We start from the raw sequence: 18,094 nt of genomic DNA, 5'->3' as shown, positions 1-18,094 counted from the left end.
TGCAATCACAAAAAACCCCAAAAGAGCCGCAAAAACAAAAACGCGAAATAAATAGCAAAGCCAGACAGACCTCAGCGTAACACTCAAAACGGAACACGTTTAGCTTCCCAAAAAAAGTTTGCAAACCGTGTTCCAAGTTGTTTGAGTATCGAAGTGTTTGAGAACCAAGTTGCCACTGTGTTTGTAAAACTAAAATTGAAAGTTCTCCTTGGCTGTTTGTAAGGGTGTTGAAAATTGCAGCTCTATGAGATGTAAATGACAGTTCCCGTTATTTTAAATGCAATGGCGTGCATGCAGCCTCATGGGTGGACAAATTATTCTGAAGCTGCCGCTGTGTGTGGCCAGCCCATTTGGCGGTCCCCAGGAAAAGTCTGGCCAGTGGTCTGGTCTCCATATCTAGCAGAATTACCACTGCCCAACTTCCCCTTGATGAGATGCAGCCCATTCAATTGTCTCAATATTTTGCCATCTCCTTCTGCCCCACACCCTCCCTTCATTGTGGGGCAGAGATGTAGCATCTCCCAACTGACCCCCTTGGCAGCATCTCCCAACTGACCCCCTTGGCCTTTCCACCTGCTTTGTGCCCCATCCGAAATGACTGCGCATGAAGGTGGCTTGTGACTGGCCGCAGGTCAGCCTTGCCGGCTTGCAGCAGGCCCAACGCAGCACATCTGTGGTCAGATCTCTCGGTTTTAAGACCAAACAATGCGACTTTAAAGCAAAAGTTGGCAACTCTGATTTTTAATTGGGACAGCAGTGCTGGGAGTGGGGGTGGTTGACAAACAGACAGAGAAAATAATAAATTTATTCCAATAGCAATCTCTGTGTGCTTAGGTATAAAAATCAGGGTAATTATTGTTTTTTAAAACCACATGTACAACAAGCGTACAAACATTAACTCAAATGCTAATCTAATCGTAGGAAATTATCTGGGTAATGTATAAATATGACACTGTACTGCCATAAAAGTACAATGCTCATAATAAAAAACCAATGGTCTGTCCCTGTGACATTAAAAGCAATAGCTTAACGTTTCGGTGTACCTGTTTCAGAGCAAATATTTTGCTCGGCATTTGGGTGACAAACACAGTGTTTGTAACACAGCCAACGGGGCACCCCAAAATATGGAAAAACGGTTAAGTTTAAGGCTGAACTCCTATACAGTGGTACCTCAGGTTACATGCGCTTCAGGTTACAGACTCTGCTAACCCAGAAATATTACCTCGGTTTAAGAACTTTGCTTCAGGATGAGAACAGAAATTGTACTCTGGTGGTGCGGCGGCAGCATGAGGCCCCATTAGTAAAAGTGGTGCTTCAGGTTAAGAACAGTTTCAGGTTAAGTACGGACCTCCGGAACAAATTAAGTACTTAACCTGAGGTACCACTGTATGCCAGTTTTTCCCAGCCTGGTGCCCACAAATATTTTGACTGGCAGCCATTCCTCACCAAGTGAGTCAAATCATGAAAAGATTTGGTTCAGTTCCTGTTTAAGGTTCAGCTACAAATGAAGTTCTTCCAGGCCAGTTAATGTTCAGCAACTCCTTCAAGCACACTTGACCATCCAGTTCAGGTCGGGTTCACCTGCTCAAATGTAAATATAAGGCATGTTATTTATAATGATTTTTTTATTTGGCACAGTGATAAAAACCAAACATGCCCTGTGTTGCTGGTGTGGCACTGCTGTGTCGCCTCACGTATGTGTTGTATGTTGACCAAACCTCTGCCCTAAATGAGAAGCCAGCCTCCTGCTCAAGTCTCTGTTTAATGCTTCCCCTCCCAGAGAACTGGTTTCATCTGACGTGCCTTTTCTGGTGGAGCCAAGGAGCGTCCCCCATAGAATCATAGTTGGATGGGACCCTGAAGATCCACTAATGCAGGCATAAGCAAACTCGGCACTCTAGATGTTTTGGGACTACAACTCCCATCATCCCTAGCTAACAGGACCAGTGGTCAGGGATGATGGGAATTGTAGTCCCAAAACATCTGGAGGGCTGAATTTGCCTATGCCTGATCTAATGCAACCCTATGCAGAATAGGCAGCTGTCCCATCCGGGGATCAAACCTGCAACCTCAGCCATCTTGGCTATCCAGGCTGCTCATATACATCAGGTGCTTTTATTATTATTTGTTAGATTTATATACTGCCCTTCATCAAAAGATCTCAGGGCGGGTATGAGGGGGTTTTCTCAGGGTGTTAAGATGAAGAAGCAAAGCTCTTGGCAAGATTCACTTCTCTGCACGTGGCTTGAAAATTAAAATATAATGGAGATACACAACTTTGTGCTTTATTATATTATCTCTCTTTTTTTTATTCTCTTTTTTTCTCCTGTCTTTTTTCCCTCATTCCCTCATTTATTTTTCTTCTTCTGTGTTTTTAATTTTAATTTTATTTAGTTTTGTTTTTATTGTATCGCACGTTGTAAACTCTTAATGAAACTGATTAACAGAAAGATCTCTGGGCAGTTCACGAGATAAAAAATACAAGATAAAAGCACGGACAGTTAAAACAGAAACAACAAAACAATAACTCACCCAAACACATTTAAAATGCTGTAGTAGAATATTAATCGGCCAACGGTTGTACTCTCATATTCTGAATCAGAAAACTCTTTTCTTTCATTCTTTCCCTGGTTTATTATGTTCATATCGCAACCTTCCTCCCAAAGGTGCCCAAGGTAGCAAACAACAAGAGTTAAAACATCTTAAAAGGTATTTTTAAGTTCCAATACAGACGCAGCCGGATCTCCAAAGACATGTTGAGAAAAAAGGAAGGTCTTTGGGAGCGGACTATCAGCCTGTGGATCACGGCTTGAGCAGGTTCCCTGGATCCCTTTTACTCCCCGCCTGCCCCTTCAGAGAAGCGAGTTGCACGAAGCCCCAAGGGCCTTACTTCTGAGTAATCCTGCACAGGGCCTGCGCCGTAACCATCTCCGCCCCGGACGGTCCCGCTTCCTGCAGACCAGGCTCCGCTTCGCAATGCGGAGTCTCACCGCGCCTCTCCTACCTCGCAGGGCTGTTGGGAGGGTAAAATCGAGCCACGTTCGCGAAAAGGAAACGGATCTTTGCCGCGTCGCTACTTCCCCTTTAAACGCCGCCCGCGGCCAGAGCAAACTCCTCTGTTTCTCTTTCTGCCTCCCTCCCTCTCTCTCCCCGCCCTCCTTCCCTCCCTCTCTCCCTCCCTCCTTCCTTCCCGCCCGCCTTCTCTCGCCCAGCCCCGCCGCCCGAGCGAAGCGCAACTTTCTTCGCCCGGCGCGGCGTCGGATCCGCGCGCTCTCCCGCCAACGGGGCTTCCCCTCCTCTGCTCCCCGACGCCCCTCGACGCCCCTCTTTTCCGCCCTCCTTCCCACCCACCCATCCACCCCACTTCCCCCCGCCTCCTCCTTTTGATCTTCGCGGGTCTCGCCGCGCTCCCGCTGCCCCCTCTTCCCAATTTGAGGAGGGCGCCCCCCCCACAACACTTTCCTCTCCGGGTGCCCCCTCCAACCTATGACCGGCTAAACACCTGGCGGCTACTTTCTCCCCGCTTATCCCATCTCCTCCGGGGGTTCCGCCCCCCATCCCTATTTGCGCCCCCTCTGTTCCCTCCTCGCAGCCCCTCGGAGTTTGCCCGCCCCTTCCAGCCCCCCAACTTCTGCCCCCTCGGCCGGCGTTGCTGCTGCTGCTGCGGCCGCTTGTTCCGCCGCGCCCGGCCCCGCCGCCCTCCTCCTCCGGGACTGATGAAGGCGGCCGGCGGCTCCGAGGGGGCGGACGGCGACGGGGCGGACGGCGAGCGGGAGCCGTTGAACCCCGAGGCCTCGGAGACGCTGGGCGTCTCGGCCACGTACCGCGAGTTCGTCCGTCGGAGCTACCTGGAGCTCATGAGCGCCAACCAGCACTCGCTGCATGCGCTCAACTGGCGCCGCCTCTACCTCAGCCGGGCCAAGCTCAAGGCGTCCAGCCGCACCTCGGCGCTGCTCTCCGGCTTCGCCATGGTAAGGAGAGACCCCGCGGTTTGGGAAGGATGGAGCCCGACCCGGGGGGTTCCCGCCAGGCCCCCCGGGGCACCCTCCCCCTACACACACGAGGTTTTGGTCTCGCAGCGCCCGTCCCGTCCAGGGCTGGTGGGAGCCGCAGTCCAGAGCGCATGGAGTGCGCCAGGTTGGCGAAGGCTACTCTGACATTCCTTGGCGCGGGTTGGACTAGATGACCCTCCGGGTTCCCTTCCAACTCTACACTGCTGTGATTCTAACCCCAAACTTGGCTGTTTTTTGGACTATGACTCCCACCATCCCTAGTCAGCAGGACCTGTGGTCAGGGATGATGGGAATTGTAGTCCCCAAAGAGCTGGAGACCCAGGTTTGGGAAAAGTGTTGTAACTGTACTTACCCACTCCACCCCACCCCAGCCAAGAAATAACCCAGACCTGCTGATCCCCTGGCCATATAATGCTTCCTAACTGGGTGCATCCCTCACATTGCCCAGAGAACACAGAAGCAACAGCACTTGTTCCAGGGATGTAACCGCTAGGCACTGTGCTCACTTTCTGAAGAACTTATGGGCCCTGCTTCCTTTTCACACCCTGCTAAGCCTGCTTACGGTTTTCTCCTCCAAGGAGAACCTGGACATCTCCCTGCACTAACCACTGGTTATTGCTTCCCTTGTCCCAGATAATCCTAGTACATTAACTATTGCAGCCTTCGATCTCCTGTCTGACTCCCTGGCTTGTGGTTCAAGGAGGGGGTGCTTCACAGAGTTATGAAAAGAGCCTGGGAGTTTTGACCAAAATCTACTCTTTTTGTAAAACAGGATCAGGTCTTTCCAGAGCGGTTCCATGCAGGACACTTGAGGACTGGAATGTGAGTTGGTGGGTTGGAGCAGAGAAGTTAGGTGTGGTTCCCCCCATTATGGTAGATTCTTCTTTCTCTCTCTCATCCTCGCTTATCCTTTCCAAAATAGGGTGGAAAGCTTGAGATGCTTTGAGCCTAGTGGTCCTTCTGTGCGGCTGTTGTTCAGCTGCAGTGAGCATGTCGGAACAGGGCCCGGTCCTTGCAAGAGAAGACAGATTCGGGAGTGCTGACTTGCTGCTGAGCTAAAAAACTAAGCCAGCAGCTGGGGAACGGATGTTGATTTGGAGAGAGACCTCAAATCCCCCCAGCCTCTTCTCCTTCTAAACAAATCTGCAAACAACCCCAAAGAGTCTTGCGGCATTTTAAAGGCAAGACCTTTTGTTGTGGCATATGTTTCTGTGGACCAGTAGTCCCTCCCAATATTGGGCTGGTTTTTTGTTTTGCAAGTGCAAATATGCCATGGATGTAATGATGGCACTTTAGTGATGGGCTTAAACTGTAATGCCCACGCTTCTTCCTGCTTCATTATTGCCATCTGGAGGTGCATTTCTGATGCTATAGTACAAAAAATCCACCCCAGAACATTTTTGGAATAATAAAAAAAGAAAATACAGGATTTCATCAGGAAGTTGTGGGACATTTACTGACTCAAAACAAAGCAGTATGTCCACCCTGAAATGCACCCCTAATGTTCGAAGGGGCCCTAAGTGTATCTGATTGTGTCCACAAAAGCTTATGCCACAATAAGGCAGTCTTTTGATGTGCTTAAGAATTTGGTGTGTGCTGCAATGTGACTGGAATTCAGATCCTGGGTGTCTTGGAAAGGGATCTGTCTTTCCCACATAGTTTGAAAATACTCTCTGGACTTGGATTTATGTTCCTTGTCATGTTGCTTTGCATTTTGGAGCCATCCCAAACCTCCCTCTCTCAGTTCTTCTCCACCACTCTCTTTGCTCGTAGGCCTTAACCTCAGAACGCCAGGGATTCTGCCACACGTCAGAAGTAGAGAGGGTGTCTGAGCATGCACAGAGAACCCCTCAATCCAAGTTAACCACAAAATTGTGGCTCCCCTGCATTTCATTGAATGCTTAGAATTGCCACCTTTGACCCCAGCATATTGTGTAAAATAATTCCCATTACAGTTGTAGCTCGGTTTTCGAACGTCTCCATTGACGAACTTTTCAGAACTCGAATGGCCTTCCGGAACAGATCATGTTCGAAAACCAAGGTACCACTGTACTTTAAAAAAAAATTAAAAAATTAGAACCCCACATTTTCTTCCAAGATGCAGGGTTTTCCTCCCCAACCCATTTTATGTTCACAACAACCCTGTGAGGTGGGTTAGACTTCGAGAGAGTGATTGGCTTAGAGTCACCCTGCAGGACTGAGTGGGGAATTGAACCCTGCTCTCCTAAGAAGACCCTGTGGCAGGATCAGGCCAGAGGCCCTTCTAAATCCAGCATCCTGTTCACACAGTGGCCAACCAGACATTGCCTGTGTGAAACCCACAAGTAGGAGACATGACTCCAATTCTCAGGCCGGCCCTACCATTAGGCAGAGTAAAGCAGCTGATTTTTGGGTGCTGTGGAAGGTTTCTTGTTACTGTATTTTGCAGCCAAGAGAGAAGAGAACCACTTGTGGGCTTTTCTGTCTTCGACGACAAGCCTGACCAGCTTTGTGCCTGAATCTGTGTGTGGTGCCACCCTACATCAAACTGTCTTGGGCCCGTAGCCCGTTTGCCAGTCCACATTGCCAGTGCCTCAAAAATCAGATGCAGAGCTGGGTTCAAAACCTGCTCTGCAATTCCTAATGGTCATTATACAGCCCTTCTTGTTTTTATTATTTATAAGCACCTACAGATTGGCTCCAAATGAGCATACGCAGTGAATTCAGTGAATTGGAGAGTGGAGTGCTGTGCATTGCATTTTCTCAAAGCAATCCTTCTTTGATTTTTTTTAACCTTGCCCCTGCCCCCCTCCCGCTGCCACCAGAATAATATATATCTGTTTAACTGAGAACAGGATTGCTTGGAAGCTTCTTAAGAGACACACTGAGTGTGTAACAAATGCCTTACTAATTCCAGACAGAAACTCCCAGATACAAGAAATGCACAACTGGGTGAAGGCAGCCTGGGAATATTTGCTTACAGGCAAATGACTGCCTTGGCCAATATTTCAGCCTGTTGATTGCCAAAAGCATCTAGAAAAGAGGCAGGCAAGGTTGGTGGGAGAGGGAAATGGGACAGGAAATAAAAATGAAATTATACAGATGGACAACTGTTCGGGGGCAGGGAGACATCTAAAGCAAGATGCCCATGTACGGTAATTTGGCGCCTCTGGTTTTTAAATGTGCAAGTTCAGGCTACTCATAATAATACTAATAATATATTATTATTAGTATTTATACCCCACCCATCTGGCTGGGCTTCCATCTGGCTGGTTGATCTTTGCAACCCAAACATTTACAGACTTTTTTTTTTACTTTCTGGTGACCCAAAACTCTCGTTTTGCTTCCCCTTTTCTCCCTTTCACATGGATTCTCCTGGAATTAAGCATCTCGAATGCGGTTTAAACTTCCACTTTGGGGTGTTTCGTAAGTGGGGCGTACGAAAGGACTCAGCCATGTGGAAAGTGAGCAAAACAGCAACACCATTTGGATAGAGTTTAACTTTCTGGTTTTACCAGAAAGAAGGATGCAAAGTTGGACAAAATAGTGTGTGTGTGTGTGTGTGTGTGTGTGTGTGTGTGTGTATTTAGTGTTTGTGTTTAAAAAAACAAAAACAGCATGCAGTTCAAAGATCCTCCTTTCATTGACATGCTGGCCTTACGAAAATAATTGCTCCTGGTCAGAAGGGAATTACACTGTGCGTATACTTAGAAGCAATGTGTTTTTAGGTCCCTTAGGGGGGGAATGCAACAACAACCTTCTTAAACTCCTTTTCCAAAGGAAAGGCACTCTGCACATGCTCATGGACGTGTTGCCTTGAGGTATTTTGCAGGGTGAGAGAAAGGCATTCTACCTAGGATTGGAAGTGCTTTGCTTAAGATGCCGCCATTCTGCAATAGTTGTAAATACAGTCTGTATAGTTGGGGGCTCGCAACAAAATGTTGCAGCGTGAAGTGCTTCTGATCCAAAGCCACTTGCACACAGTTAGCATTCTGTATCTGCTTGGCATGGTCAGCCCTCACAGCGTTCACCCTCTCAGGGTCCCCACCCCAACTGATTTTCTTAGAAAGCTGCTGATGTCTCGCTCTTGTGGGTGGGTGGAGAAGCAGTGACACACACACACACACACACACACACACACAGCCTGAACATCAGAAATAGAAGGACTGAAAACAGGATGGTGGTGATATGGGGATGATTACACACACACACACGTATCTGATTGAAGTTTCCGCTCTTAAAACCATGCTGTTGGCTTTAGCGGTTCTTGCATGGACCCAGCCTTCAGTTCCGGGCTCCGGATGATTTTCCTCTGCTTTCTTTTCTTCCTGTGATCCCGGGCCGCCCATCCCATCCAGCAGATTCTGGCTTTCTCCCACCTTAGGTAAACTTTCTTTGAAGAACGCCGCACCCTATATCCTGTAGGCACCTGCTTGCAATTCAAAACCCAGCAGCATCTGCAAAAAAAAAAAGGGGGGGGGAGACCAACTACCTCCTTGTAAAGAAATCATCACTAGAACATCAATGCACAAAATGCTTGCATATGTATCTGTGCTTGAGGGGGTGTGTTTATTCATTCCTTGTCCTTCTGTTTTGAGCCCGGCTCCCTGTGTGACCATCAGTCCTTTCAACCATCGCCAAATACTTCCCCCCCCCCAGCAGAGCTCCCTATCTCTTGCCTTTTTCAGTTGTCGTTAATTATTATTTATTTATTTATTTATTTATTTATTTATTTATTTATTTATACATACATACGTACATACCCCGCCCATCTGGCTGGGTTTCCCCAGCCACTCTGGGCGGCTTCCAACAAAATATTTAAATACAATAGTCCGTCAAACATTAAAAGCTTCCCTAAACAGGGCTGCCTTCAGATGTCTTCTAAAAGTGTGGTAGTTTTTGTTCTCTTTGACATCTGGTGGGAGGGTGTTCCACAGGGCAGGTGCCACTGCCAAAAAGGCCCTCTGCCTGGTTCCCTGTAACTTGGCTTCTCGCAGGGAGGGAACCGCCAGAAGGCCCTTAGCACTGGACCTCAGTGTCTGGGTAGAACGATGGGGTGGAGACGCTCCTTCAGGTATAAGGCTATTGCACGTACGGAGCACATCGTGTGTACTTTCTCCTTTACAACAACCCTGTGAGGTGGCAGGGCAGCATGATGATAACTGTGTAGAGAACCCCACGAAAGTCTGTTGCTTTGTGCGGGGGATGAGAAGCCATGGCTGAGGGGCAGAGCCTCTTGCTCTGCATGCAGAACCTCCAGCATCTCCAGGGAGCTTCCTTATGCCGGCCCATCTGCCTCAGTGCTGTCTACACTGACTGGCAGCTTCTCTCCAGAGATTCTGGCTGACGTTTTCCCCAGTCCTATCTGGAAGAGCCAGGGATTGAACCCAGTGCCTCCTTGCATGCTCTACCACTGAGCTGCAGTCCTACTGCTTCGCTACATGGCTGTAATATGACCCCCATATTTCGCCTGAATGAATGGGCATATCGCACAGATGGCTTGAACTGAGGTAGTTAACTGATGCCCACGGCGAAATTGGCTGCATGGATTTTTAACGCAGCCGGATCCTAGGCGTGTCTACTTGGAAATACAATCCTGAGTCCCATGGGGCTTATTTTCCCATTATCCGTTGCAAGCGTAGATGTGAAGGCTGCTCCCATGTCTCCTCCATCTGTTCCTTCCTATTGTGGTTGCCTTGGCTCGTTGTCCTTTGCCCTGGCCCCAAATTGGCCCGTTTTAAAAGGCGCTTTCTCTACCTGCATTAAGGTGCCGGACTTTATAAACTGTGGAGTTTTGGACTTTTCTAATCCCCACTTAGGCGCAAAGCTGACCTCCAGATGATCGTTCCAGGCCCAACCCACCTCGCAGGGTTGTCGGAGGAGTATAGCAGCAGGGGTGTGGGGCCTGCATACCTGAGCCGCCCCAGGTTCCCTTGAAAGGAGGGTGGGCTTGAAAGGGAGAAAGCGCAGCGCAGGCCTGGCACATTTAGATTCCCTGCCTCTTTGGCCAGCCAGGTCCCAAGGCAAGACTGCATTCCGCACGGCGTGATCTCATTTGCTTGTAACCAAAGCAACAGGGGGAGCTTAGTCAGGGAAGGGAGGATCTGAGAAGGGAGACCGGCTGCAAGGCCTATTTCAGGACCAGTTTTTTGGGGTGGGGGAGCTTGTGAAACGCAACGCCAAGAAGGCTCTTCTCTGACGGGAGCGCCATTTGGTTTGGGGGTGGCGGCGTGGGGTGGGCAGATTGGAAATGGAAGGCTGGTGGCTAAGATGCCTGGGCTTTGAGGTGGAGAAGTCTTGAGTTCGAATTTCGCCTCTGCTTAGGCAAGCTGCCACAGTCTCTCACCACCTGCCCTGTAATATGATTGGCCGGGTGGAGAGCGGGGAAGGTCACTGGCTTACCTCGCAAGGTTGTTGTAAGGATCCCTGCGAGGCCCTCTGAGTGCACCCAGAGCTTCTTCTGTCCTGCTTTGTTTAATGAACGGGGACTTTCTCCCATAGGGGGCTGAATCACCGGTTAAAGGTCACCTGGAAATTGTGGGTCACGGCAGAAACCTAGAAAGTCTGTTTCCAAGCCTTGGTCCTGCAGCAGGCGAAATCGTTTGGGAGCAGAGTGCCTCTGGGCACATGCAGAGAGTTCTCGTTCAATGGACAAAGCGCAGCCAGTTCCCGCATACTTCCAGGCATGCCTGTGGCCTGCACCTCTCATTTTTCGTAGCAATTTGGGGGGCTTCTAGCCTAGTCTTGCTTGGGAGACGATGTATGACCCTGGTGAGTGTGCCTTGCTTACATAATTTGCCTCAGAGGTGCACAAACACTTTGGGCTTTGGCTTCCCAGGAATGATGGCAAGGCAAATGTGCACTGGGGGCTCTTTGCTTTTTTGCTTGTGAGTTTCCTAGAGCTTGTGAACAGGGCGGCTGCTGGCAGGAGGCCCTCGCTGGGCTGCAGGAGCCAAGAGTTGAACGCTTGGTCAAAATCCCTCAGTGACCCTGTGTGCCTGACTGAGCCGATATTCTGGGTTTCTCGGCCAGTCGCTCTCCAAAGGGACCTCCCAATGAGGCTCAGAGCGGGTGTGGGGAACTCTGGCCATGAACTTTGTCATTTGGATCACTCTTAAAGCGGAAAATCCTGGGGGCCAAAGGGCAGCAGGAGTGTAGTGTAGTGGTCAGAGCAGGGAGCTGCGTGAGGGAGCCTCCTTTCCTCCCCTCCAAGCAAGGCACAACATTTGCTGCAGATCCAGCCGTAGCTTTCTTCTGGGCCTAGGGCAGAGGTAGCCCATGGTGTTGGACTACAATTCCCATCACCCCCTGACTTTGTGTGGATGGGAGTTGGGCGAGGGCCCAATGACAACTGGAGGTTGCCATGTTGGCTGTCCCTTAGCCATACCTCTCCTGTCTGTCTTCCTCACTCTGCATGTGGGAGGCACTCTGCATATGCTCAGAGCCACTTGTTAGGCTACAGCTGCTGCCACCTAGCCAGCAGTCCTGCACCCGAAGCTAACATGCAGCTATTGGGGTTTTCTCATGTTTGTACAGCTGTTAATACTCAATTATTGAGTATTAATGTGTTTCCAGTGGGTGTGGGGAGGCGTTTAGATGAGGCTCCCTTTCCTTAGTCAGTGGTTCTCAAAGGAGAGGGTAGCAAGTGCGGGGGGAAGATTCAAGGACAATCAAAGAAACATTTCAGTGCAATATAGTATCAAAATAAATTTTTTTTGCGGGCGGGGGGGGGGGGAGATATACAGTCATACCTTGGATCCCGAACTCCCTGGAACTCGGATGTTTTGGCTCCCAAATGTCGCAAACCCGGAAGCGATTGTTCCTGTTTTCGAATGTTTTTTTGGAACCCAAACGTCTGATGGGGCTTCCGTGGCTTCTGATTGGCTACAGGAGCTTCCTGCAGCCAATCAGAAGCCACGATTTGATTTTCGAACGTTTTGGAAGTCGAACGGACTTCTGGAATGGATTCCGTTTGGCTTCCAAGGTACGACTGTACAACCAGAAACTACCCACGCGCCTCTTCAAGAGCAATTGGCTATTCTTCTACAGTTCTCCACTGCATATTGCTGTGAACAGGGATTTTCAAGTCTGACAAATATGAAAGATCAGAAAAGAGAAAGGCTTCTTTGTGTTGATGAGGAAACGAGAATGGGAGTCTCATATTAAACCTAATATAAATGAGATTACCCGGCAAAAGCAAGCTCACACCTCTCACTGAGCTTGTATACATACTTAAAGTACATATGTAAGAGGCTCGTTCATAATTATATTTTGGCAGTGATTCATGTTCCTACGTAGCAGCCTCTTTTTATATTTTATGATCATATTATAAAGTAGTTGTGTTCTCTGTTGAGTCCAAGCATTGCTAGGAGTTGCTTCTTTTTGTTTTCCAATGCCTTTCTTATTAATAAAAAAATCGGGGCGGTGTGAGCAGCTTTTTATTCCGAATGTGTGGCCCAGAGGGGGGGAGGGAATGAGAACCACCGCCATAGAAATAAAATTCACGCTCTGCACATGCTCTTGAGTCACTGCAGCTTTTGGGGGGCCAGGATGTTTGAGAAGAAAATAGAGAAATAGAGCCTTGCCATTGGAGGGCCAGGCCTTGCAGTAGCAGACTGCAATGCGGGGGGGGGGGGGTTGAACCCTGGCTGTGGGTCCCCCATCCCTCCCCCCCGACTTTCCAATTCTATCCATTCATTCCCTGTCACCTCCAGCTGAGTCGGTGGCACGTGCTGCCTCGTAGGGCGCTTGCCAGCCAGCTGTCATCACTCGGTTTAATGTGGCCCACTTTCTGAAAATAAGCCCTCGGCTGCCACTGCCTCCCTCCCAGCGTAACTTGACTCAGGGCTTCGAGGTCGGAGGGGGTTAGTTTGCGGTGACGCAGCAGCCCCTCTTTGGGTTACTTTGGGGAGGTTTCTTAAGGCCACGATTCGGTTTGTTTGGAGGGGTCCCCCATCTGTCGGGGGAACGGACTCCTTAAACCCCTTGCTCCTCCTTTGCTTCCCAGGCTGTGGGAAACTCTCTTGCTGTGGGTTAAATCCTTCCTTCCTCTGCCATTCCCTCCCTCTCTCTCTCTCCTCTGCCCCCCAAACCAATCCCCATCCCCATTCTCTGGGGAAACTGCCAAGCCCCTGGGATCCTAGCCAGAGCTGGAGCTGTGAACAAATGGGAATATGGGACACTCTCCCCTCCGCCCCACCATCCCTGCAAAGGGTCCCACTGCCAAGTTGGTGTTTAGCAGGACTGCCGCTTCTAAGGGCAGCCATGATGGGTCTCTGCCTCAGCCGCTGAATTGTGTGTGTGTGTGTGTGTGTGTTGCCGTGGGGAATGGCACCAAATGCAGATTGTAGAGAACCCTCATTTTCCGGTTGTTTTCTGCCTTTCCTCCCAGAAGCTCAAGGCAGCAAAGGTGGCCCTCCTGCAAGCCACCTCTTTGTTTCCTCACAACGCTCCCGTGAGGGAGAGCTGCCGACATGCCTACCCAATGAGTTATGTGGGGATTTGAATCCTGGTCTCCCAGATCCTAGTCCCTAGTTCAGCTGTTACACCACACTGGCTCTCTTTGAAAGCACCATGTGGGAGCTGCAGAGATATTGGAGGAGCTGCTCCGCCCGCTCCCCAGATAGAATCATAGAATCATAGAGTTGAAAGAGACCACAAGGGCCATCGAGTCCAACCCCCTGCCAAGCAGGAAACACCACCAGAGCACTCCTGACATATGGTTGTCAAGCCTCTGCTTAAAGCCCTCCAAAGTAGGAGACTCCACCACACTCCTTGGCAGCAAATTCCACTGTCGAACAGCTCTTACTGTCAGGAAGTTCTTCCTAATGTTTAGGTGGAATCTTCTTTCTTTTAGTTTGGATCCATTGCTCCGTGTCCGCTTCTCTGGAGCAGCAGAAAACAACCTTTCTCCCTCCTCTATGTGACATCCTTTTATATATTTGAACATGGCTATCTGTGGGGGACATATTAATAATATTATATTATATTAGTCCCATATCAAGTCACTGCCCCAAACAGCCACGTTCAGTTGAAAACTAGAGGCACCAATTGTGAGGCCACAAGTCTTTGGCCTGTCTTCCCACATCGGGATAATAATGCTGGAATTAGGAGGCTGTGGTTCTGAGAATTACTAAGCTATCTCTTTGGAAGTGTTTTGTACATACACAGAAACACTATAGCGGCACATATTTTAGCTGTGGTTCTTGCCTCAAGTTGACAAATGACCCTTTATGTCCCTGCCATGACTCTGGCTGTTTCTGGACTGGGCAACCAGCATGTGTGTGGAAACCGCAGGCAGATTGGTAGAAAGCGGAGAGTTTATTTCAGGGGTTAACTGGAAAGCGGGGTGCAGCCTCTGGGTGGGGTGTTTTGCAAATTCCTCTCAGAATGTGACAGAGGAGTGGCTGGATTTGCTGCGTGCTTTTAGGAGTGCCTGTTCCTCTTCACTCGTGCTCTGTTTTATTTTGGTAACTAAAACCCCTCATACGAAGACACTGCAGCTTAGATGCTCCCTCATCCCAAAGAAACTCAGGCTGCCATCCTAAACACAAGACCAAGTCCCTTTGAACTCAGCAGGGCTTAACTTCTGAGCAAACCTGCCGGGTTTTTCTGGGCCTAAGCCAACATGCGGACTGCTTAGCACAGGGGTAGCCAACATGGGGCTCTCCGACTCCTATCAGCCCCAGTTGTGATGACAGCAATGAATTATTATTATTTATTGAATTTATATACCGCCCTATACCTGGAGGTCTCAGTGTGGTTCACAGAAAATATCACAAAATATAAAATAACAACAATAACGCACTAACACCCCCCACAAAAGTGCCACATTTTAAAAGGGTATAGGTCAACCAAAGGCCTGGTTAAAAAGGAACATTTTTGCCTGGTGCCTAAAGGTGTGTAATGAAGGTGCTAGGCGAACTTCCCTTGGAAGAGCATTCCACAGACGGGGAGCCACTGCAGAGAAGGCCCTGTTCTCGTTTTGGCACCCTCCAGACCTCTCGAGGAGGCGCCACACAAAGGAGGGCCTCAGAAGGTGATCTCAGGGTCCGGTTAGGTTCATATGGAATGATGCGGTCCTTGAGGTATTGCGGTCCTGAGCCATTTCAGGCTTTATAGGTCAAAACCAGCACTTTGAATTGGGCCCGGAAACTAATTGGCAGCCAGTGCAGTCAGACCAGGATCGGTGTAAAATGCTCAAACCGTCTTGCTCCGGTGAGCAACCGGGCCACTGAATTCTGCACTAGTTGAGGTTCCCAAGCCGTCTTCAGAGGCCTGCGTAAAACCTTGAGGATAGCAGAGCACGGACAATGGTAGTTAGGCGATCCCTGTCCAGATAGGGGCGTAGCTGGGTCACCTGCCGAAGCTGATGGAAGGCACTCCGGGCCACTGAGGCCACCTGAGCCTCGAGTGACTGCAAAGGATCCAGTACCCCCAAGCTGCAAACCTGCTCCTTCAGAGGAAGTGGGGGTTTTTAAGGTGCCATTTGGCAATTAGCTTACCGTATTTTTCGCTCTATAACACGCACCCGACCATAACACGCACGTAGTTTTTAGAGGAGGAAAACAAGAAAAAAAATATTCTAAACGAAATAGTGGATATATGATTTTTATGGTTCATGCTGTGGCCACAGACATGTGATCTGACGGTGAGTTTGGGGTAGCCCAATGCAAAAATCCTGAGGATCCATGTGGATCCATGCTTTGTAACCACGGAGGAGGGAAGGAAGGGGAACCATGGATCCTCTGCTCACGACTGCAGCAGATCCCCACCACCACCCGCAGGCATTCGCTCCATAACACGCACAGACATTTTCCCTTACTTTCTAGGAGGAAAAAAGTGAGTGTTATGGTGCAAAAAATATGGTATATATCTGAGTTTCTAACACTGCTCTGAGTGTGAATGGCATTGGCCCTAGCCTATTTGGCGTCGGATCCTAAATCTGCATGTGTGTGTGTCCTTTCTCCCCCCAAGGTGGCCATGGTCGAGGTGCAACTGGAGGATTACGACTACCCCCGGGAGCTGCTGGTGGCGTTCAGCGCCTGCACGACGGTGCTGGTAGCTGTCCACCTCTTCGCCCTCATGGTCAGCACCTGCATCCTGCCCAACATTGAGGCCGTCAGCAATATCCACAACCTCAACTCGGTCAACGAGTCCCCCCACGAGCGCATGCACCGCTACATCGAGCTGGCCTGGGGCTTCTCCACAGCCCTGGGGATCTTCCTCTTCCTCACCGAGGTGGTGCTGATTTGCTGGGTCAAGTTCCTGCCCGTCGGAAGCGCCGCCTCCGCTCGGAAGTGCTGCGTCCCCGCTCCGGCCCCTTCCGGCGGCAACGCCACCGCCCCGGCCCCGACTTCGGCCTCTCCGGACAACTCCGGGTGGAACGCCGCCATGGCTTCCACCATCATTATGGTCCCGGTGGGCGTGGTCTTCATCATCTTCGCGTTGCATTTCTACCGCTCGCTAGTGGGACACAAAACGGACCGGCACCAGCAGGAGCTGGAGGAACTCAACCAGATCAAGTACCAGCTCGATGGAGAAGCCACGGCGCTGCAGGTGGTGTGAAGCTTGTTGGCCTGGCCTACGGCTCCTGGGACGGTTGTTATTTCCAGGAGAGGAGGGACTGCCTTGCAGATGTCCCGATTACCGGCTCGGTTGGGGGGACCGCAAAGTCGCTGGTACAGTTGGAACTTTATCAAAAGTGGCTGTGACCTCTCCTCTTTCTATTTTTATTTTTTGCTTTTTTGGAAGGTGTTCCTTCCGCCCGCAACCTTTATAACAAAATTATTTCATGTCCCCCGGAAAAAATAAAAAGGAAAAGGGTATATGAAACGCAGAAGGATTTCTTGAAATGGAAAAGGAGCCGCAAACTTGAATTCCCTGCCCAAATTCCCGCTGCCCGATGGAGTTTCCGGGATGCACTGAAATGTTTACCGAACGTGGCCTTTGAGTAAAGAGACGGCACTTTCCCCCTGGGAGAAGGGGGGCGGCTTTGCTTATTTGGTTGCGGTTTGTTTTCTTGTGGCTTTGTTCGCTCTTGCAGTCCCCCTCAAAACCAGAGAGAGAGAGAAAGGTGTCACTCAAACGAGCTGGGATTTTAAAAAAATGGGTGGGCGGGTCTGAGTGGGTCAACCTGCCTTGCCATTTGTCTTCCTCCTCACTCCAGGAAGAATATCTCTATGGCTGGGATGGAGAACCTCTGGCCCCGGGTTCAAGTCCAGACCTCTCTTTCTGGCCCCCAGGGGGCTCTCTGTAGGAGGCCACTCCCCCTGTTCCCAGGCCACATTCCTCATTGGTCCTGCTTCCCGTCTTCCTCGAGTGTTTTTGCCTGGCTGGAATGTGCCCTTGAAATCTGACGACGATTCTTCCTTTCCTGAGCAGAGAGGGCTTAATGTAAGTGCATGGACAGGCATCGGCCTATTTTGTGAAGGTAGAAATTCACAGTCTGCCCACTTTTGCCCCACGTACCACTACCAAGTAGGCCCCAGAAACTTGGCTAGATGGGAATGCAACTGCACAAACAGCAAAATTATTTTAGCCCTCTAGTTGCTTATATTCCCTATAAGTCCTCTAAACTTAAGGAACCAATCTCTGACTGTTGGCCATCCTGGCTGACAGTCCTGATAAGAGTTGGGAACCCAATAACATTGGGGCAGCCACGTGTTTTCCAGCCCTGGCCAGACTGTTGGTTGCCACTGCTAGCCATCCTGTTGTTTTCCATCAGCACCACCGCAGGCTGTGTGCCTCTGAACTGGCTGGCCAAGGGCTGGACCAGCTCTGGAAGTGGGGGTTGCTAAGCAACGGCAACATCTTCCCTTCCTCCCAGTGCTGGCAAGAAAGCTAGGTGGGGGATGCAGCCTAATGGCAGCAGTGAGGCACTCTGCTCCTGAGGTAAGAGAAAGGATGTGGGCAGTTTTAGCAGAGTGGTGTGTGTTTTGTGTGCACATGAGACACACACACACACTCCCCACACACAAATGCACACTCTGTCCCTGGTCCCAGGCAGCAGTTTCTAGAGAAACCCTGTATTTCCAGATATCGAGCAAGGGAATGTTTTCAAGATGACTCATTCCCTTGGGTGGTGTTGAAGACCGGTTCTT

General features: G+C 49.9%; 1 protein-coding gene and 1 long non-coding RNA gene across 2 annotated transcripts; one reads left to right on the top strand and one right to left on the bottom strand.

The window, feature by feature from the left end:
• Positions 1-725: 725 nt before the first annotated feature.
• On the bottom strand, positions 726-3,955 carry LOC308570933. Its single transcript, XR_014001242.1, has 2 exons — positions 3,825-3,955; positions 726-3,013 (listed from the first exon to the last, which is right to left on the bottom strand). It is a non-coding gene; the product is annotated as an uncharacterized lncRNA (long non-coding RNA).
• Positions 3,174-17,943, top strand: ORAI3 (ORAI calcium release-activated calcium modulator 3). The gene is made up of 2 exons (XM_081165926.1): positions 3,174-3,971; positions 15,969-17,943. The coding sequence occupies exons 1-2, from the start codon at positions 3,717-3,719 to the stop codon at positions 16,557-16,559; spliced, it is 846 nt and encodes a 281-aa protein (XP_081022052.1). The 5' UTR covers positions 3,174-3,716; the 3' UTR covers positions 16,560-17,943.
• The last annotated feature ends 151 nt before the right edge of the window (positions 17,944-18,094 follow it).

The sequence above is a fragment of the Podarcis bocagei genome (genome assembly GCF_964188305.1).
Source record: "Podarcis bocagei genome assembly, chromosome: 13".
Classification (NCBI taxonomy): domain Eukaryota; kingdom Metazoa; phylum Chordata; class Lepidosauria; order Squamata; family Lacertidae; genus Podarcis; species Podarcis bocagei.
This window is presented reverse-complemented; position numbering and strand designations above follow the sequence as displayed.

Excerpts from the sequence above, each read along its gene's own strand:
- ORAI3 (XM_081165926.1), top strand. The coding sequence starts at position 3,717 with ATGAAGGCGGCCGGCGGCTCCGAGGGGGCGGACGGCGACGGGGCGGAC. Across the intron at positions 3,972-15,968 it reads TGCTCTCCGGCTTCGCCATG|GTGGCCATGGTCGAGGTGCA; the intron begins GTAAGGAGAGAC and ends TCTCCCCCCAAG.